The sequence below is a fragment of the Euphorbia lathyris genome, chromosome 1 (genome assembly GCF_963576675.1).
Source record: "Euphorbia lathyris chromosome 1, ddEupLath1.1, whole genome shotgun sequence".
In the NCBI taxonomy this organism is placed as follows: domain Eukaryota; kingdom Viridiplantae; phylum Streptophyta; class Magnoliopsida; order Malpighiales; family Euphorbiaceae; genus Euphorbia; species Euphorbia lathyris.
This window is the reverse complement of record NC_088910.1, coordinates 19,311,702-19,334,305: the sequence shown is the minus strand read 5'-3', so window position 1 is coordinate 19,334,305 and position 22,604 is coordinate 19,311,702. Positions and strand designations below refer to the sequence as shown.

At 39.8% G+C, this 22,604-nt stretch overlaps 1 protein-coding gene across 1 annotated transcript; it reads right to left on the bottom strand.

Moving 5' to 3' along the window:
* Positions 1-214: 214 nt before the first annotated feature.
* LOC136223741 (protein BOBBER 1-like) lies at positions 215-3,741 on the bottom strand. The gene is made up of 6 exons (XM_066011896.1): positions 3,279-3,741; positions 1,888-2,060; positions 1,725-1,773; positions 736-902; positions 563-646; positions 215-462 (listed from the first exon to the last, which is right to left on the bottom strand). Exons 1-6 carry the CDS (start codon positions 3,649-3,651, stop codon positions 424-426), a joined length of 885 nt encoding a protein of 294 aa, XP_065867968.1. The 5' UTR covers positions 3,652-3,741; the 3' UTR covers positions 215-423.
* Between the last annotated feature and the right edge of the window lie 18,863 nt (positions 3,742-22,604).

The following is a 22,604-nucleotide window of genomic DNA, read 5'->3' as shown; positions in this document are numbered from 1 at the left end:
CAAGAGACTCGTGGCCGTTTCAAAGTTGAAGGGTCATTAGACTTAACTGAACAGGTTTGAGGGGCTAAGGATGTGCATTATTTGGCCAAATAATAATCTGCAAGGATAACCATTACCAATAGCTAATATCCGAAATATCAGAAGCATTAGCTCTCACCACAGCTAAGGATGATGAAATACTGGAAAAAAGCTTAAAGTGAATGAAACAGCATAATGAAAGAACAATTAGAACCACTAGTATTTGTATTTAAGAAGATTAAATTAAACCATAAGATTATATCATCCAAACACTTTATAGATAGAAACTAGGTTAAGAACTATTAACAAAGTTCAACTATGGCAACAAAAACGAAATCCACAAAATTTGCAGGTATGCTCAATCTCCTTTTCATCCTCTTCCCTGTACTTCTAACTCTTCCATGTTTATGCTAGCTTGGCCCTTGAGAAATCCATCTCTGGATGCTGCGCCATCAAAGATACATAAGTTAGAAACTTCAACAACCCGAAAAGTACGAAGTTTAGCAGTTAAACGGAGATATTGCTAAAAGCGCCCTGATTTCACCTGAGCCATGAACTTCTTCAGAATCTCCTGCTTCTGCATTTCTTCACTGGTTGGTAGACCCATAGACTTCTGCCTCTGGTCAAACTGAAAAAAGGAAGAAAAAGAAAATCAGATTTTATCAAAATCGGGAAATAGCTGCATCAGAAGGGAAAATAAAACACATCGACAATTACCATCATCTTTTCAACAGTCTGCCGTGTTTCAGGATCCAGGTCGGATAGTTTGCTGTTTTCAGGTTCAACTTTTTGGGTATCAATTTCAGGTCCACCCTTCACCACACATTTCCACCATTCCATTTGGTCATGCTTCGTCAACAGAACTGAGATGGTATTCCCGTCCTCTGGAGACAGCACAAAATTAGATAATACATGATAAGCAGCTAATAGGGCTGTCAACGCTAACAACACTATTTATGGACATAACCCGTTTGGCACAACCATCATTTTTGCGTCATATATACGAGCCGAGCCGAACCCTAGGAAGGCTCGGTATTGGCTCGTTAATATCTCGAACCGAGCCTTGACTGAGCCAAGCTTTGATCGAATCTGACCGATCTTTAACCGAGCCGAACTTTTATTGTCTACCTAAAGACTCAAATATCTTGAGCTTTTTTGTGTCATTTTTTTATGTGTTAAATCTTATTTGAGTTGTGAATTGTGATGAAAACTAATAATAACCAATGAAATATATATATATATAATGAAATATATATAGTAAATAAATAATCGAGCCTGCTCCCGAGCTTTCAAGTCGAACCTAAGGAAGCTCGGACTCAGCTCATTAATGCTTGAGCCGATCCTGAACTCTAGTCGAGCTTTGATCGAGCTTTCACCGAGCCGAGCTCGACTAGTTTGCAAACTAGCAAGACTCATTTACACCCATATATATATTCATATATAATCATGTGAAATATATATTTAACATAACCATCCCTACAGATAACACTTCATGCAAGGGTTAAGGGTAACAGAGGTCTAGCAACATATCATGCAGATGTAGCACGTTCAAATAGTTAATTTTCACTGTTTCATTCATCACACAGAATTCAGTTTTGCCAAAGGTTTACCAAGATTCATTAAAGCCGTTTAAAATTTATATCATGTACTATATGGTATACTCAGGACTATCAGTGCATTTGCCAAGCATGCAATAGTTCACATACCTATGCTCCAGTAGCAATCATCTACTTTGATTGGCTTGTACAGCTCTCCCTAAAAATATTTGAAAACAAGCAATGGATTAAAAATGATGCAACTTGCATGAAAATGAAAACAGTACAGTATGATATAAGCTCAACAAAAGACCAGGTATACGGGCAAACTCACTTCAATTATTGGAGGGTGACCCTTCAGTCCAACTTTGAGATGGTTTTTCTTTATGTCACACACAACAAACCTTGATTTCGTTCCAGAAGGGACTGGAATTTGTACATTGACTTCTTGTAGGGTTTGTGTCCAAGAATAGTTCTCCAGATCAAGGCCGTTACCGTTGTTCGGAACTGCATAAAATAGTTTATGAATATATGGAAAAAGGTAACTAACTAGAACATATCTCTCTAAAGGAATGGGTTAGGTCAATCTACAAGCAGTACACAGCACTAACTTCTAAACTGAATAATGCATAAAACATTGGAACTAAACTAAGGCTATGTGGGCGAGTAACCAAGAAATGCCAAAGATATGCATAAAACTATGAAATCCTTAAGAAACAAAAGAGAAACACAAGCCTGCTTACTCATGCAGCAACCTTTCTTTTTAAAGAAAAGATGAAAAGATCATCAAAATTCCAAAACTCACTAAATTAAACAGCCAGATAGATAGCAATTTTAAATACCTTTGACTAGTGACTACTAAACGGTACGGTAAACGTTGTTGTCACGGGTTTCAGTCTTAGGAGCGGTTTCTTGCCAAAAAATTGGCAGGGGAAGGCTTGCCCCAGTACACCCTTGTGATGGGACCCCTCCCCGGACCCTCGCTTAGTGGGGGACGCGTAGTGCACCGGGCTGCCCTTTTAGTGACTACTAAACAAACTTGTTAACCAGGGCTATTGCAGTCGCATATTGTGCAAAAGTATAATATATGACTATGCAATATTTATCGCAGTTGGAACATCACTCAACAAGGGGCATACAAAAGAAATGAATGAAGCAAGTGAAGGTGAAAACTCTGTCTTCATTTGAACTTTCAAAGGTCCAGGATATTGTTTCCTCAACAGTCAATACACTAAATACCAACTAAACAAGCTTCCACTACACTAAGAGATAATAATTGAAACTAAAGATTTTTCCGGATCTGATTATGTCCATGTTTACTTCTCATTCTTTATACGCAAAACATAAGCGCACATGCATCAGTATTTCATTCCTATCTAATAGTCCAAATTCCATGAATGCTGCATCAATTGGTTCAGAAACCTAAATAATGCCTTCAAAAACAGTTGTGAGCAATGAGACATAGAAGCTTTAGCTATCCTTCTATATGTTTTGGTTCACGGCATAAAAATTGAAGTAAAAGAGTGAAAACCCTAACATTCCCCCAATTTTCACCTAAATTCTAATTCAAGGTGCCAAGAACAAGACAATAGATTCCTACTAAACAATACTAAAATGTAATATAATCTTAAAAATCCAAACTTATATTCAGATTTTAGATTCAATATTCATTTAAATGGAAAGTTAGCTAAAGTGACACGATACAGAAGTCGAAAGCAACCATACCTGTGGCGCCGCTTTCTTTCTTCTCGACCTCGACGGGCTCATCTTTAGACTCAACCTTCTTCTCTTTAACCTCGACTTTCTTCTGCTCCTCCTTCAGCTTCGCCTTTCTCAGAGCAGCTTCCTTCTCTTTCTCCTCCGCCTTCTTCCTCTGAACTTTATCCTTCGCTGCCTTGACCACCGCCACGATCTCCTTCTCCGCGTTTTCCTTCTCGAGGAAGTCGCTTTCATTTGCAAGAAAATCGAGCAGCGTCTTCACGATTCCTATCGGATTGCTAGAATCGAATGTGGCGGTGAACGGCAATGTTTTAGATACTGAAGATGTTGCCGATTCGGTCTCATTTCGTTCTTCCTCGAAATCTGAGATAATCGCCATTGCTAAAGGTTTTCAGTTGCTCGATTTACTCAGTGAAGGAATTGAGCTAGAAAGGAGCAGAGGTGGAGTAGGGGTTACGAAAAAGAGTCAATTTTAGCTTTTATAGGTAAAATCGAACGTTCGAAGAAGAGACTAGAGAGGATTCCAGAAAATTTTCTAATTGCTCCCACAAATATTTCCTTTATCACAATATGGCTCCAATTATATATTTACAATATCGTTGATACCCTTTATAATTATAAATATATGTAAAATAATAATGATAATAGTAATAGTTGTTATAAAACAAGGAAGATAATATGCAATAGAATAAGAATAATGGAGAGACTAAGTGTATTCTTGTATTTACTCTATTACATAAAAGAAACCTATATTTATAGGCTTATAAATATATAGGTTACATAAGAATATAAATTATGGAGTTATAAACATTAAGAAATACAGAGTTATAACCTTAATGAATGAAGAATTATAACATTAAAAAATGAGGAGTTACAATGGTTATATTTATGTACATCCATCAATTTATTTATAACAATAATAATAGTAATACAGTAAAATCTCTATATAAGAATATTATATATAGGAATAACCTCTATTTTGTTATAAAAAAAACTCGGTCCCAACTTGGACCAGTTATAAATAGGAATAACATCTCAAACGTTATTTGTTATACACTTTTCGAGTCCCACCTTTAGAAACTATGTCTCTATATAGTAATAATTATATATATATATATATTATATTAAGAATTCAAACTAAATTATAAAATATTAAAAAAAACTATTGAAATTATGTATGAGTTGGAAACACAAACTACAACTTGAAATTATAAATATTTAGTATTCTTATTGATATTTACATATATTGAAAACCTAAACTCTAAATTGAAATTCTAAATACTTTATTCTATTAATGTCTATTGTTATACATTATATATAAACCATGCATACCTATTATAATCTTAACCAATTTAAAGTGGTATTATTTCATATTCCTTAACCATGCCTCCAATTTAAAATTTTATGTGTTGAGAAATTTTATTATGTCAAACTCTATTTAGTAATAACCTCTCAATTGTTATACAAATAGTCCGGTCCCAAGTGTATTCTGTTGAAACACCTTTCCACATGATTTTGATTTGACAAAATTATTTAAGTTAATCCATGATTAAGGGACAATTAAATTTAAATGCTTTGATTTAATTGTACTAATATGTTTGTTCAATGTTGAGTGTAAATATAAATGCAAATGGAAATAAAAAGTAAGAAAGGACGAAGTCAGCATGAGAAAACAGCACAAGCTGAGTGGAGTATAACTCAGCGTGATAGAAGATCTTCAGAATAGAAGCTTACGGATCAAACAAATCAACGAAGCTGAGTGGAACGCAACTCAGTATCAAAAATAGAGAAGTCTTCTTGAGAACTGTGTCTTGCAGAACGAAGCTGACCATGGAAGCTGAGTAAAAGAGAACTCAGTATCTTTATCGGCAACAATCGAAGACAACGGTTATCAAAGACAAGCTGAGTGATCCTCAGAACAGTGCGAATGATCCCTTTGCTAAAAGACAAGATCCGACAACTGTCAGCACCAATAATAAAAACCTTGGAATTACGGAAAAGCCAATTTCGAGATACATGGGTCAACTGTTCCTTTGCTAAAAGACAAACTGGCACAAAAAGATGAAACCTGCGAGAAGAAGACAAACCTGACGCCTGCGGAATACAGACGATAGGATTGGCCTGCAAATCTGAAGCTGACCAGAGCCTTGTCGCAAAAAGAAGCCATTTGGATTCAACGGACAAATCCAGAATTCAAATGAACAAGTCTTCAGAATACAACTATAAAAGGACAAGTATACTTCTTGGATCCTTTGCCGATTGTAAAAACAAAAAGAGAATAAGAGCATACATACAAAAGCACATCAATACAAGAAAGAGATCTTACACCAAATTTCTATTCCTGTGTAAATGCTAGAGTGATTTTCTTTGTAATCATCTAAAGTGTTCTGCTGAGTACTTGGTTTGGTACTCAGTGGTAGAGAAAATCTAAGTGCTGGGTTGTAGCGCTTAGTGGAGTTGAGTAGACGAATAGAGGACGGTACTCTTGCATATTCAACTGCCTTGTAAACGGTTTGTGCTCTATCTTTAAAGAGCTCAGTATTGGATTTAAAAAGCCCGGAGGGATTCTGGGGACTGGACGTAGGCGGAGAGGCCGAACCAGGATAAGTCGTCACTTAGGGATGTAAACGGGGAGGGGCGGGGCGGGGATTTGGTTTCCCATCCCCGTCCCCGCCTAAACGGGGATTCCTCGTCCCCGTCCCCGCCAGATAAACGGGGACAAAAACTGTCCCCGTCCCTGCCCCATGGGGAAACTGCGGGTACGGAAAATCCCCGTTTACCCATTTAGTACAAAATTTTCAATTATGGTAGCTTCTAATATCTAAATCTAAGACGTAGGAACCATGTTCACAAACACTGTAAATAATCTAAAGCTAGCAAAAACCTAACTACTGTCCTATATCAGATGAAAATGGAAAAAACAGATACTCCAAAAGATCACAGGTCATATTATAGACCAGCTACAAAGATATAGATATAAGCGACTATGTTTTAACCAATATATTACACATTATCTAGGAAGTTCCATAAATGTTTGAACTCAGAACAGAATTTAGAGCACAGCCACAATATAATTTAGGTAATGTATACAGCTCAACTCAGCTCAGGTGATCCATAAAATTTAAAACAAAACTTGGAAATAAGTGAAGTTTTTGTTTGGTAGCTTCAACTTCAACTCCTTTGTCAGTAATGGATTCTTTTCCCAACTCTATATTCTACGTAACCATGGATTGGATTGGACCATCCATAAACAACATCCAAAGTATTATCTGCTACTTGAACCATTTTATAATGTTTTCTAAAACTCAAACATTAACTTATTCCAAAGAATTCACCTTCACTTAATCACCACTCATGCTTGCTTAAATGACATGCAACTTATTTTATAAATTTTAAATCCAACCAAAATCAGTTGTGAACAAATATTTTTCATTTCATTTATATATAAATGGGGATTAATCGGGGATTACCCGTTGGGGCTTTACGGGTACGGGGATCCCCGTGGGGCGGGGATACCATTTCTCAGCCCCGCCCCGTACCCGCCTACAGGGACCATATTGGTCCCCGTCCCCATCCCCGTCCCTGCCCCATCGGGGCGGGGCCCCGTCGGGTATGGGTATTTCCCGCCCCAATTACATCCCGTGCTGAGTAATTTCTAACTCTCCTTCAATATATATTTGTATGTGTTGCTTGCCATATTTACTCAGTATATAAATTGATTAAGCTGACACTGAGTAAATTAGAGTGCTGAGCTGGAAGCTGACTACAAAAGTGTCATTTCCTAACTCACAAGTAAAACAGTTCTAGTCAGTATCTGACTAAAGCTGTCTTACGCCTCACTCGGCCACGCTGACCAAAACTGAGTTGCGAAACTCAACGAATTAAATTAAGTCAGTGCAATTAAAGCGAAAGTTACATTAATTCCTAACTCCCCCCTTTGGAACTAATCACAAGGGACCAACAAGTGGTATCAGAGCCAAATAGCTCACTACTCAAAGATATAACTATCTTGAGCTGATCCCGATAAATGGCTGAGAACAGCACTCGTTTCCTTCCAGGGAACCAAACAACACAGATACTCCATGAGGGATTATCAATTAGTCGGCCTCCCCTATTCTTTGGATCTAATTATACGTTCTGGAAGAATAGGATGAAGAACTTTATTCAAGCCACAAATATGAGTGCATGGCTTGCAATAGTTCAAGGCCCATATATGCCTTATAAAACTGTTGACAATGAGAAAATTGTCAAGAGTGAAACTGAGTGGTCAGAAGATGACCTTAAGAAACTACAAAATAATGCTTCGGCTATCAATATGCTTCACTGTGCGCTGGATGCTACAGAATACAATAAGATTTCAGGTTGCGAGTCAGCACAGGAGATTTGGAAAAAGCTTGAAGTAACCTATGAAGGTACAAGCAAGGTCAAGGAATCAAAGATGAACCAACATATGAGATTATACGAGCTGTTCGAGATGAATGACAATGAGGACATCTCTGGAATGAACGCTAGATTCACCAACATCATAAATGAGCTAAAGAGGCTCGGCAAGAACTTCACTGAAGAAGAGCAGGTGAAGAAAATCATGAGAAGCTTACCCAAGAGCTGGCAAGCTAAGAAAACTGTCGTAGAGGAAGCTCAAGACTTGACCAAATATAAATACGATGAGCTGATCGGATCTCTGCTGACTCATGAGATCTCTATGAAAAATTTTGAAGTAAAAGAAAAGTCAGAAGACAAGAAACAAAAATCACTTGTCATGAAAGCTGACTCATCGGATGATGAGGAAATGGCCATGTTCACAAGGAAGATGAAGAAGTTGTTCATAAAAAATGAAAAGAACAGCAAGAGGCCATTCAGAAGAGGCGATAGGTACAAAGCTGAGTCCAGTGACAAATACAAAAAGGACAGCTCCAAGCCTGTCACGTGCTTTGAGTGCCATCAAACTGGGCACATTAAGTCAAGCTGCCCTAATCTGAAGAAAGAAAAGAAGGGAAGCAAAAAGGCAATGGTGGCCACATGGAGTGACAACGATGAGTCAACATCATCTGAAGCTGATGCCACCGAGTCAGCAAACATATGCTTCATGGCCGATGACGCTGCTGACCACACTCGATCTGAGCAAGCTGGCCTCTCTAAAGAATCTGAACAGGAGGAGTACTCAAATGAGGTAACATCCTTACACTTGCTTAGAAATGAAATGATTAACGCCCTGAGTGATTTATATACACTGACTAAAAAGTGTAACAAGAAAATAAAGGCACTCAGCAGGCGATGTGACGAGATAGAAGAGGTCAAACTTAGTGACCTTCGATATCTTCTCCAAGACAACTCAACTTTGCATAGCAACATAGAAATTATGCACAAGTTTGTCTCGGAGGTCCAATCAGATTCAAAGAAACTGAGAAAGGATGTCACAAACCTACAGAACCAAATAAAAGGTTCAACCAAATCCCATACTGAGTACTCAGGTACTGGCCAGCGCAGACAGTTCACTCAGTGTAACTGTTGTGGAAAAAGGGGACACACAACAGATGTGTGTTGGTATAACAAGCGGATTGTCCAATGTGACTTCTGCGGAAATAAAGGACATACCACTAAGGTATGTTGGCATGCTCAGCACAATGGTGCTGACCAAAAACAAAGTCACCCTAAAAGGGTAACTCATTGTGACTTCTGTGGTAAACAAGGCCACACCATAAAAGTATGCTGTCACAAATTAAAACATGACTTTGCACCTGTCTATGCTAACAAACGAGGACCCAAAAAGAATTGGGTACCTAAAGATGAATGATTCAAAATGCAGGTGAGCCTGAGGTGCATGGAGAAGTCAAAGCTTTGGTATATTGACAACGCATTCTCGAGGCATATGACTGGTGATGAAACTCAGTTCATCACACTTGAGCTTAAACGAGGTGGAAACGTAAGCTTTGGAGACAATAAAAAGGGAAAGATAGTAGGATCAGGTACTATCGGAGGTAATCCCACTATTGAGTCAGTCTCCTTAGTTAAGGGTCTCAAATACAATCTACTGAGCGTAGTTCAGCTATGTGACAGCGGTAGACATGTTGTATTTGATGCTACTCAGTGTCGAATACTTGAGGGAAAAACAAACAATTTGATTTTAGCTGCCCCTCGTGTTGACAACGTATATATGTTGAGTTTAGAAAAACAATTTTCAAAAAATATATGCTTAGTATCTAAAGAGGATAACTCCTGGCTATGGCATAGGAGACTTGGTCATGTAAGCATGGACCTCCTTGCCAAATTAGCTAGAAAGCAACTAGTTGAGGGATTGCCCAAATTGAAATTTGAAAAAGATCAATTATGTAATGCTTGTCAGCAAGGTAAACAAACGAAAAAGTCTTTTCAAAGTAAAAACATTGTCTCAACCAAGAGACCATTGGAACTACTACATTTGGACCTTTTCGGACCTGTCCAGCCACTCAGCTTGGGCGGTAAGAAATTCTCCTTAGTCATTGTAGATGATTTCTCTCGGTATACTTGGATCATCTTGCTGAGTAGCAAGGATGAAACTTTTGAGATGTTCACAACGTTGATTAAAAAGCTTGAAAATGACAAAGACCCAAGAGTAGCTCATATTAGAAGTGACAATGGCGGAGAATTCAAAAACTAACAGTTTGATGAATTCTGTGAAGTCAGTGGCATTGACCATAACTTTTCTGCTCCTAGGACACCTCAACAAAATGGGGTTGTTGAAAGGAAGAACAGAACAATAGTTGAAATTGCTAGGACAATGCTGAGCGAAAATAGGCTTCCAAAGTATTTCTAGGGTGAAGCTGTCCACACAACATGTTACATGCTGAATAGGGCTTTAGTTAGACCTATACTCAAGAAAACCCCATATGAACTTTGGAAAGGATGAAAGCCCAACATTGGCTACTTTCGTGCTTTTGGGTGTAAATGTTTTATACTCAATACAAAAGATAACCTTGCAAAATTTGATGCTAAAGCTGACGAAGCGATCTTTTTAGGGTACTCAACTAACAGTAAAGCATATAGGGTATATAATAAACGAACTCAAGTTGTAGAAGAGTCTGTCCATATAGAGTTCGATGAAACTGACCCTGCAGGAAAGACAATTCAGTCCACTGAAGATGAACCAAGCTCAGCTTCCGCTGACCAAATAGGAGCCACTGAGTCATCAGTACAAGGGCTGACCAAAGGTAAAAACGAAACCGAAATTACCTTTGCTGACCAAACTACTCCTGCAGACATTGTAGAAACACCTATTCCAGACAACTCAACATTACCCAAAGAAATAAAAATCCCAAGAGGACATTCGGAGAAGTCCATTCTTGATGCTGCTGACAACAAGCTGATGACAAGAGATCAGCTTAGGAAGTATCTCGGTAATGTTGCATTCGTCTCAATACATGAGCCAAAGAACTTCTCAGAAGCTAAGCATGACGAACATTGGATCAATGCTATGCAAGAGGAGCTTGATCAATTCAAAAGAAATGAGGTATGGGATCTAGTACCAAAACCTAGGAATCAAAAGACCATAGGAACTAAGTGGGTTTTTAGAAATAAACTAGATGAGCAAGGCAATGTGGTCAGAAACAAAGCCCGACTTGTAGCCCAAGGCTATAGTCAGCAAGAAGGCATTGACTACGGTGAGACCTTCGCTCCTGTTGCTAGGTTAGAAGCTATACGAATATTGTGTGCTTATGCAAGCTATATGAACTTTAAACTATATCAAATGGATGTTAAAAGTGCTTTTCTTAATGGCCTTATAAACGAAGAGGTATATGTTAGTCAGCCTCTAGGGGTTGAAGATCCAAAACTTCCAAACCACGTCTATAAACTCAAGAAGGCTTTATATGGGCTGAAACAAGCTCCAAGAGCTTGGTATGAGAGGTTGACCAACTTCCTGCTGACCAGGAATTATGTAAGAGGCAAAGCTGACACAACCTTGTTCATTAAGAAAAAGGGTAAAAATACCCTGCTGGCACAAATTTACATAGATGACATAATCTTTGGTGCTACTGACGAATCTATATGCAAAGAATTTAGTAAACAGATGCAAACTGAGTTTGAGATGTCTATGATGGGCGAACTCAACTTCTTCCTTGGCTTACAAATCAATCAAGGGAAGAACGGCATCTTCATTAGTCAGTCCAAGTACGCCAAAGAAATGTTAAAGAAATTTGATATGGAAGAATGTAAGCCCATATCAACCCCAATGGGTACTGACACTGTCTTTTGCACTGACGAGAAAGGTAAGTCAATAGATAGTAAGCTATATCGAGGTATGATAGGCTCTCTACTTTATCTTACTGCTAATAGACCTGATATTCAGTACTCAGTATGTTATTACGCAAGATATCAAGCTGACCCCAGAGAATCTCATCTTATAGCTGTAAAAAGAATTTTCAGATATTTGCAGAGCTCAGTTAATGCAGGTTTATGGTACCCAAATACAAATGACTTCACACTCATTGGATACACTGACACTGACTATGGACGAGATAAGCTAGAACGTAAAAGCACTTCAGGAGGATGTCACTTCCTAGGAAGCTGTCTAATATCTTGGTTCAGTAAGAAGCAATCGTCAGTGGCCCTCTCTACTACTGAAGTTGAGTACATAGCTGCTAGAAGCTGTGTGGCCCAAGTCCTGTGGATTAAGCAACAGCTTGAGGATTACGGAGTTAAAACAGAAACAATTGAAGTCAAATGCAATAACAAAAGCGCTATTGACCTATCTAAGAATCCAATCCAACACAGCAGGATGAAGCATGTCAGCATAAGGCATCACTTCAACAGAGATCATGTACTCAAGGGTGAGATTAAGCTGACCTACATACTAACAGATGAACAACTTGCTGATATCTTCACTAAGCCTTTGGCTCGTGAGCAATTCAACATACTAAGGGAAGCAATCGGTATGTCTAATCATCTTCAATAAAATTCTATGTTTAAATTGACTGTTGAGTGATTACCATGCTGAGTGATTTGTGCCAAAATTAGTAACTTTTGCATGCTAAGTCGAACATAATATAAAATCACCTCATACTGAGCAGACTTACATACTGAGTGATTATCTTAAGCAAAGTTACTAAGCACACGAATAATTCTCCTACGTAAAACTGACTACTCAAAATTTTAAACGTTTAAAATTCTTAACGCTGAGTAAAAGGTCCGTTGCATAATTAATGCTGGCACGCGTATTAAATAGCTACCTAGGATGACGTAATCACAATAATTAGAAGACACATGCGCCGATTGTGTCATAAATGCCAGAATCACTGTCGGTTGATTATCTCGAGGTCAAAACCGCCACCTCAACGATTCAGATCAATTCGACACCCCTATAAATAGTGGATGAATTCCCACTTCTACCTCTTTACACTTGAAATTTCTGGCAATCAATCTCTCTCTCTATCTAAAATTCCCAAACCTCTCAAAAATCTCTAAGAATCATGTCTAACGACTCACAAAATCTCTCCGGTGCTGGTTATGACGACAACCGCTCCGATGAAAACCCTAAATCTCCTGCTCAGCAGGAATATAGCGAGACTCCCACCAAGTCTCAAGAACATGGTCAGCACGACCATACTCCGAGAAAGAGCCCCCACGATGACCTTGTAGCTTCGTCGAAAAAGAACCAGAAAAAGGATAAGGGGAAGAAACCAATGGAATGTACCTACTCTCTAGTTTACAACAGTGTCAGGGGATACAAGGTTGATCACTCCCGATGGTTTTCTAAGGGATTTGTAGATGCTGAGAAACCGTTCTGCGAATGCATCTCTAAAAATGGCTGGACCGAGCTATTTTCCATTCGAGAAGCTACCTACCCAGAACTGGTAAAAGAAATCTATAGAAATTTGTGAGCTGCTGATGATGACAGGGACTACATGGTCACAAAAGTCCAATGGAAAGATATTTTTGTCAATCTTCCCTATCTCGCCAAATTGCTCAAGCTGACCAATAGCGGAGCCAAACTCAGAACCACCAATGACCACACTAAAATCGAATATCCCACTGAGTTTTGCAAGCCCACCGGTCATGCAGGGGAAATCGCTAGCACTTCCATGGGTCAGAACCAGAAGATGGCCCATTACATCCTGACGAACTTCCTTTTCCCCAAGGTCAACTCCACATCCTCAGCGTCAAATTTTGAGCAATGCTTTATCTGGCATATGCTGACCTACAAACCAATCAACATGTCGGTCTTTCTCATCGGTGCCTTCCAACGAAGTACTGAAACCCTCAGGTTAGGCTCACTAATTACCAAAATCCTAAAGGACTATCAAGTGAGCTTAGTAGAGGAAATCAATGTCTGAGGTACAGAGATTACAGCCGGAATACTATTCGGTTTGGCCTTCGACTAGCCCATTGTGCCCAAGAAAGGAAAGGGGGCCACAGTTAAGGAAACAGAGAGCATGCTGACCAGAGAAGGGAAGAAAGTAAAGCAAGCTCGCACTGACAGAAAGATGAAAGCGATTCAAACCTCTTCCAAAGACACTGATGCTGCCCCAAAAAGATTCGGTTTGTGTCCAGAGGAAAGAAAACTGAAGCTGAGCAAGGTTAGGAGGAACCTAAGTCAGCAGAAAAATAAAAGAGGCAAGTTGAGCCTGAGGAAGAAGAGAAAGAAGACACTCCTGAGCAGCCTCTGCGAAAGAAGAAGAAGCTTTCATCTGGGTTGAACCCTATAAATGCACCCCCTCTTGCCTCGGTGATCTCTGAAGACTCACACTTTGTGAGAAGTCAAGGACTTGATCTCGAGAAACCACCTGCTGACCAAGAAGAAGAGTTGGGTAATCTAGGAGGTCAGCTTCACACAGAGGAAACAGCAGATGTTGAGCAACATGTAACAGTGGCCACTGAGCAAGTTGAAGAACAAGCTGAGCCAACAGCAAAGGATCATGCTGACCTAGGGGTAAACTCATCTTCTGAATCTCTTGACTCTATTCAAGCTGACCCCTCTCCTCCAAAGGCTAAGAAATTCAGACGGCTCAAGAAAAAGGCTCATAAATCTCCAGTCATTGACCTTCTGGATGATTCTCCTCTACGGGATCCCATCACTGATCTCTCTGACATGCAATTCAAATTCTTCTCCAATCCCACTGAGTCTTCACCAAGGAAACTCCAGAAAAAGCAAGCCTATGTTTCTCAAGCTGAGGAACAAGCCGATCCCAAGACTCCAGAAAATCCAATCCTTACCAAGCAAGTGTTTGAAGTTCCTGCTGGTCAAACCTCTGAGTCAACGCAGGAAAAGTCTGCTCGAGTCAGCTTTGAAATTCCTCAATCTCCAACTCCAATTCCAACTGACACTGAGCAAGTGAATAACTCTGCAGATCAACCTCTTCCAAATCCGTTAACACAAAACGCAAACCAGTCAGCTCCTAATCTGAATAAAAGTCCAGCCGATGACCTCGCTGGCACATCTGCTTCTGGACAGCACCAAACACAAGGTGCTACTCACATTCCGGCATCTGGGTCATAAAATGATGAACCCTACGCATACTTGCATGCTACTAAGTCTGGACGTCGAATCATCGACTCAGCTCAAGCCCTACTTCAGGATATTCATCACTCCAATGCCGAAGCCGCTGGGTCTGATCATGTTGAGCCAACTCAACTTTCCTCCATCACTCAGCTCTTGGCTGAAATCAAAGGTCTTAAGGATCTTCTAAGTGTCATGACATCTCTCTAATCTCAACAACCCAAGCAGGATTCTATCGTGAAGCTGGCTGAACTCCAGCTGACAATGGTAAACCATATGAACTCTTTCCAGGGTCAACTCAACAACCTGTCAGCTGTGAATTCAATGTATGCAACCTCAGTTGAGGCTCATCAACTCTTTACCCAGCTAAACACTGAGCAGACCAAAGCTCATGAGTTAATCTCCTCTTCGTCTCAGTGTTCCATTGAGCAAATAAGTGAGGCAGTCCGCCTACTCAACTTGAGTAAGGAAGAAATGGAAACTGACCAACTCAAGACGAACGAACTTTTGCAGTACTCCCGAGCCACCTTCAAACATGTGCTCCACACGAATGCTCAACGTCAGTTCTATGATTCGACTTTGCTTAAGATGTATCATCAAGCTTATGCCATGCTGACTGACACTATCACTTGGGTAGGCAAATCCTAAGAATATATTTTGAGTATGCTCAGTGCCTCTATCAGGATTCCCGGTTCTATCTTGGACGATGGTGTTTCTGTTTTTGATGGCCTAAGTGAGAGCACGAAAAGGCTTAAGGCGTATTCTGTAAGGTTAACTCGTGCTGCTCTCAACGACACCTTCGTACCTCCTCCGCCCGATGCTGGCAAAACGGGGGAGAAAGAACAAGCTGATAGAACTCAGCACCACTCAAGGGAAACTGGAGGAGCATCTGGTAGTCAGCAGCAACAAAAGGGAAAAGGCAAAGTCAATCCTGTCCAAGTCAATAGGAAGAAATAGTTTGGCTAGATTTGCTAATTTTTATTCTTGACTTGTATTTTTTTGTGTTCTCCTTATCTGGCGTATTTTGTCTTGCTGACTATCTATAAACTTATGCATCTCTTACTCAAAGTGCCTAATCTTATGTGATGCTTACTTACGTATTTTGCTGATCTGTCTTAATTAAACAAATAAACAAAAGAAAAATAAATATACTCAACACACATTAGACTTGATACATCTGCTCTGATAATGTTCTCCCATAACTCTGATACCAAACTGACCATGTATCAAAACTGAGTAAAAATGTGTTCCATACACTAACTTCTTCTGAAAAGCTGACCTAGGCTCATCTGAATTAGATCTTGGAAGGTCTAGAATTGAACTAAGTCTGTATAAGCATATCTTAATCTTACTCAATTAAATCTTAGAAGGTTTAGAGTTAAGTTAAGTCAATAGATGCAACCCTTACGGGGGAGTAATTTCAGAAGCATAAAAAGAATTTCAATCATGGGGAATCTCGTACTGAGTTCCATCAATTAAATATTCTGCCAACATCAAAATGGGGGAGTTTGTTGAAACACCTTTCCACATGATTTTGATTTGACAAAATTATTTAAGTTAATCCATGATTAAGGGACAATTAAATTTAAGTGCTTTGATTTAATTGTACTAATATGTTTGTTCAGTGTTGAGTGTAAATATAAATGCAAATGGAAATAAAAAGTAAGACAGGACGAAGTCAGCATGAGAAAACAGCACAAGCTGAGTGGAGTATAACTCAGCGTGATAGAAGATCTTCAGAATAGAAGCTTAAGGATCAAACAAATCAACGAAGCTGAGTGGAACGCAACTCAGTATCAAAAATAGAGAAGTCTTCTTGAAAACTATGTCTTGCAGAACGAAGCTGACCATGGAAGCTGAGTAAAAAAGAACTCAATATCTTTATTGGCAACAATCGAAGACAACGGCTATCAAAGACAAGCTGAGTGATCCTCAGGACAGCACGAATGATCCGTTTGCTAAAAGACAAGATCCGACAACTGTCTGCACCAATAATAGAAACCTTGGAATTACGCAAAAGCCAATTTCGAGATACATGGGTCAACTGTTCCTTTGCTAAAGACAAACTGGCACAAAAAGACGAAACCTGCGAGAAGAAGACAAACCTGACGCCTGCGAAATACAGACGACAGGATTGGCCTGCAAATCTGAAGCTGGCCAGAGCCTTGTCGCAAAAAGAAGCCATTTGGATTCAATGGACAAATCCAGAATTCAAATGAACAAGTCTTCAGAATACAACTATAAAAGGACAAGTATACTTCTTGGATCCTTTGCCGATTGTAAAAACAAAAAGAGAATAAGAGCATACATACAAAAGCACATCAATACAAGAAAGAGATCTTACACCAAATTTCTATTCCTGTGTAAATGCTAGAGTGATTTTCTTTGGAATCATCTAAAGTGTTCTTTGTCTGAAAAAGAACAATTTTGTATCAATCGTAGTATTGAGAGAGTGTGCTAAGTACTCGGTTTGGTACTCAGTGGTAGAGAAAATCTAAGTGCTGGGTTGTAGCGCTTAGTGGAGTTGAGTAGACGAATAGAGGACGGTACTATTGCATATTCAACTGCCTTGTAAACGGTTTGTGCTCTACCTTTAAAGAGCTCAGTATTGGATTTAAAAAGCCCGGAGGGATTCTGGGGACTGGACGTAGGCGGAGAGGCCGAACCAGGATAAGTCGTGCTGAGTAATTTCTAACTCTCCTTCAATATATATCTGTATGTGTTGCTTGCCATATTTACCCAGTATATAAATTGCTTAAGCTGACACTGAGTAAATCAGAGTGCTGAGCTGGAAGGTGACTACAAAAGTGTCATTTCCCAACTCACAAGTAAAACAGTTCTAGTCAGTATCTGACTAAAGCTGTCTTACGCCTCACTCGGCCACGCTGACCAAAACTGAGTTGCGAAACTCAAAGAATTAAATTAAGTCAGCGCAATTAAAGCGAAAAAGTTACATTAGTTCCTAACCCCCCTCCCCCCCCTTGGGAACTAATCACAAGGGACCAACATATTCCTATATAGAGGTTTTACTGTAAATAAATACAGAAATAAATAAATAAATAATTTGCTTATGGAAGGTTGTTTTTGTTATAAATAAACAAATAAAAATTGAATTTGATAAATTATTTTTAAGTTATGTATGGAAGGTTGTTTTTATTATAAATAAACAAATAAATTGAATTTTATAAATTATTTTTAGGTTATGTATGGAATGTTGTTTTTGTTGGTCCCGTGTAATGCAATAGGATTAGTTCCAAGGGGGGGGGGTTAGGAACTAATATAACTTTTTCGCTTAATAATGCTGACTTAGTTAAATGTTTGATAGTTTAAAGCTTTAGGTCAGCAAGGCTGAGTGAGATGCAAGACAACTTTAATCAGAAACTGACTAGAGCTGTTTTAGTATTGAGTTGGGAAATAACACTTTAGGTCAGCTTCCAACTCAGCACTCTAATTACTCAGTGTCGGCTTATACAAATTATTTCCTGAGCAATTTAAGCAAGCAACACATACATATATATATCAAGAGAAAGGGTTAGAGATTACTCAACAGACTTATCCTGGTTCGGCCTCACTGCCTACGTCCAGTCCCCAGAATCCTTCTGGGATTTTTCAATCCACTACTGAGCTCTTTAAAGGTAGAGCACAAACCGTTTACAAAGAAATTGAGTATGCAAGAGTACCATCCTCTATTCGTCTACTCAATCCTACTGAGCGCTATAACCGAACACTTAGATTTTCTCTACCACTGAGTACTAAAACCGAGTACTCAGCTTCACTCTTCTAGCCTTTACAATTGATGCAGGATTGTTCTCACTAAATGAAGAACACTTTATATGAATACAGATTCACTCTAGACTTTTACACAAAGATTGGAATTGAGTGTAAGAACTTGCTTTCTTTTCAGACAGCTTCTATTTTGGATTTTCACTCTTGTGAAGATTTGCTTTTCTGTCTGTATTTGCTTGTATGCGTTATTGATTCCAAATGATAAACTTGTCTATTTATAATGATTTCTGGTCTTCAATGATTTTGAATTCCAAATAGCCGTTCTTTGTAGAACGGTCATCTTTGTCATCATTTGGTCAGCCTTCAGAGCTGCAGGCCAATCCTGTCGTCTGATTTTAGCAGGCGTTAGGCTTGCCAGTTTTGCCTTCTTGCGCCAGGTTCGTCTTCTAGCGCCAGTTTTGTCTTCTTGCCAAATGCCAGATAATCCATGCGTCTCGAAAAGGTCTCTAGGCGGATTTCTGAGGCTTCTGAATTGTTGCAGACCTGTGTCGGACTTTATCTTTTAGTCAACGGATCATTGGCGCTGTCCTGACGAATACCCAGCTTGATTGTTCGCTTTGCCTTTAATATTTCCTTTGTCAAGGCTGAGTTACACCATACTCAGCTTCTTTGGTCGGCTTTGCCTTCAAGCGTTATTCCACAGAAGACTTTTCTTTTAACGAAGCTGAGTTACATTCTACTCAGCTTCTGTTGTGTGTCTTTGCTTATGCTGACTTCGTTCTGTCTTTCTTTTTATGAACACTTAGTTCCTGTTCTCGTTAGTTAATATACTCAACATTGAACAAACACATTAGTACAATTAAATCAAAGCACTTAAATTTAATTGTCTAAATCATGGGATTAACTTAAATAATTTTGTCAAATCAAAATCATGTGGAAATGTGTTTCAACAAACTCCCCCATTTTGATGTTGGAAAAATTACTTAGTCAAGGAACTCAGTGTTGAGCATCCTTCATGATTGATGACCTTTTTATTCTTCTGAGATTACTCCCCTGTAAGGGTTGCATCTGTTGACTTAGTTCAACTCTAAACCTTCTAAGATCTAATTGAGTGAAACTAAGACTTGAGTCCACTGACTTAGATCAATTCTAAACCTTCTAAGATTTAATCGAAAAGAGTCTAAGGTCAGTTTCTGAAGAAGGTCAATACTTGGAACATTTAGTCATTACTCAGTTTCAAATATAGGTATCAGAGTTTGTGCTGAGTGTGATTTACTTGTATTTTTTAACTTTTCATGTTCACAAGTTATAATTTGTTGTTGTTCAACGGATAGTTAAATATGACAGATCAGCATATAAACACAGCAAGTAAGCATCGCATAAATATAGTCAGTGTTGGATAAAGGATGCATATATATAAATAGTCAGTTCAACAAAGATACGCCAGATACAATCACAAGTCATGAGCTAAGACTATTGCTAATCTAATTCTTCATGTTGACTTGAACTTAGTTAGATTTTCCTTTGCCTTTGGCTGTTCTTTGTTGCTGACTTTGATTACCCGGGACATCAGAAGTTGAACCAGGCTTCTGCTGAGTTTCGGCAGCTGGCTGCTTAGCCTTATCTTTCTCCCCCGTTTTCTATTGAGTTCCAGCAGCTTGATCTTTCTCCCCCGTTTTTCCAGCATCATTAGTCGGAGGGGAAGAAGAAAGGAATGTTTCTTGTTGAGCAGCACGAGTCAGTATGGATGAATAGTGTTGCATATGACCCGTACTCTCTCGAAGACCCTTAAAAACTTGCATGCCATCGTCATACTTGAAGCGGGGATTTTGATGTTAGCACTGAGCATGCTGAGTAGATACTCGAGAGATTTCCCAATCCAAGTAATGGAGTCGGTCATCCGTGCATAAGATTGATAGTACATTTTGAGCATAGCGGAGTCATACGAATGACGTTGAGTATAGATATGCCGGACATGTGCAAGTGTGGATTGAGTGCATTGCAGAATCTCGTTGGTCTTAACTTGGTCAGTGTCCATTTCTTCTTTGCTTAAGTTGAGTAGGCGAATGGCTTCACCTATCTATTCAGTGGAGCATTGAGAAGAGGAGGAGATAAGGTCACGAGCTCCGGTCAGCTCAGAGGACAGCTGAGAGAAAAGTTGATTGACCTCAGCAGAGGTTGCAGATGTTGAGTTCGCAGCTGATAAGGCAGTAAGTTGTCCTTGGAAGGAGTTCATGTGATTCACCATCATCAGTTGGAGTTCAACCAGCTTCATTATGGATTCTTGCTTGGGCTGCTGAGAGACTAAGGAAGTCATGACACTCATCAGTTCCTTGAGACCCTTAAGTTTGGTCAAAAGTTGAGTGACAGAGGAAAATAGCGTTGGCTCAGCAGGAATAGGCCCAGCAGCATCGGCGTGAGACTGATGAATATCTTGAAGTAGAGCGTGAGCTGAGTGGATGATTTTCCTTCCAGACTCAAAAGCATTCAGATAAGTGTAAGATTCATCAGTGTTATGCTCAGGGGCCGTAATGTTGTCAGCACCAGATGGAGGAGGTGTTTGGTGCTGCTTGGAAGTGGAGGTGCCAGCTTGGTCAGTAGCTGCACTTTTATATAGGCCAGCAGCAGGAGCTGACTGGTTTTCTGTCTGCTTGATAGGAGTAGGAAGAGTTTGATCAGCAGAGTTATTAACCTGTTCAGTGTCAGTCTGAGGTTGAGTAGAGTTTTGAGGTTGAGGCAACTCAGAGCTGGCTTGAGCAGGAGGAGTTTCCTTTGCTAACTCGTTGGGTTGAGCAGCATGGACTTCGAGCACTTGCTCAGTGGAAGGATGAGCAGAAGTGTCGGCAGAAATTGGACCCTTAGGAATTATTGGGTCGGCTTGTTCCTCAGCTCGAGAAACAGAGGCTTGTTTTTCCTTTACTTGGTCCGGAGTGGGCTCAGTGATGTTTGTGAAGAACTGGAATTGGAGCCTTGTTAAGTTTGTGATTGGGTCCCTTAGTGGTGATTCATCCAACAAGTCTATGACTTTGGGTTTCAGAGCATTGCGTTTGAACCGCTTTTCTGCGTTGTCCTTTGGAGTTTTGGTTGGTGCAGAAGGGTCAACAGTAATAGAGTCAAGGGACTCAGATGAAGAGTTGAGTCCAAAGTCAGTATAAAGGCCTTCCACAACCCTGTCCTTCACTGGTGACTTATCTTGGTTCTCAGCAGGTTGCTCAGCATCACATGTGTTACTTGGCTCAGCAGGACCCATCTTGTCAGTTTGAGGCTGACCCTCAATACTGCCCTGTTCTTCCTCCTAATCACAAGGAGTCTTCTCCAAATCAATTTCTTGACTTCGCATGAAGTGTGATTCCTTTGTAATCACAAAGTCAAGTGGGTTAGCATCTATCGGCTTCAACCTAGAGGTTTGCTTCCTCTTTAGAGGCTGATCAGGTGTTTCCTCACTTTCTTCCTCAAGCTCAGCTTGCCTTTTCTGTTTCTCAGCTGACTTAGGTTCCCCTTGAGCTTGCTCAGCAAGAGCAACTTTCTTCTCCCTTGTCACAAACCTGATCTTCTTTACTGTTCTGTTGATATCCTTGACAAGTGGGGTTGAGGATTGGTCAGCTTTCCTCTTTCTTTCCGTTCTGGTTCGCACAGTAGGTTCAACCATCACTTTCTTTCCTTTCTTGGTCAGCTCAGCTTGTGCTTCTTCAACCATATTATCCCCTTCCATATCTCCCTCAGCGGGTTCTTCTTCAACTATAGCCCCCTTTCCTTTCTTAGGTTTTATAAGTTGAGTGTAAGCTAAGCCGAACAGCACTGCTGCGGTGATTTCCGTACCCTCAATCTCAATTTCTTCTATTAAGCTGACTTGGTGATCCTGAAGTATTTTGGTGATGAGAGAACCCATCCTTAGGATCCCAGTGCTGCGTTGAAAAGCGCCGATGAGAAAGACAGGCATGTTGAGCGGCTTGTAGTTCAGCATGTGCCAGATAAAGCACTGCTCAAAGTTCGAAGCTGAGGACGAGGAGTTGACCTTGGGAAACAAGAAGTTGGTCAGGATATAGTGGTCTTGTTTTTGAGGCTGACCCATGCTGGTACTGGCGATTTCTCCCTTGTGGTTTTTTGGTTTACAGAACTCAACATCGTACTTAACG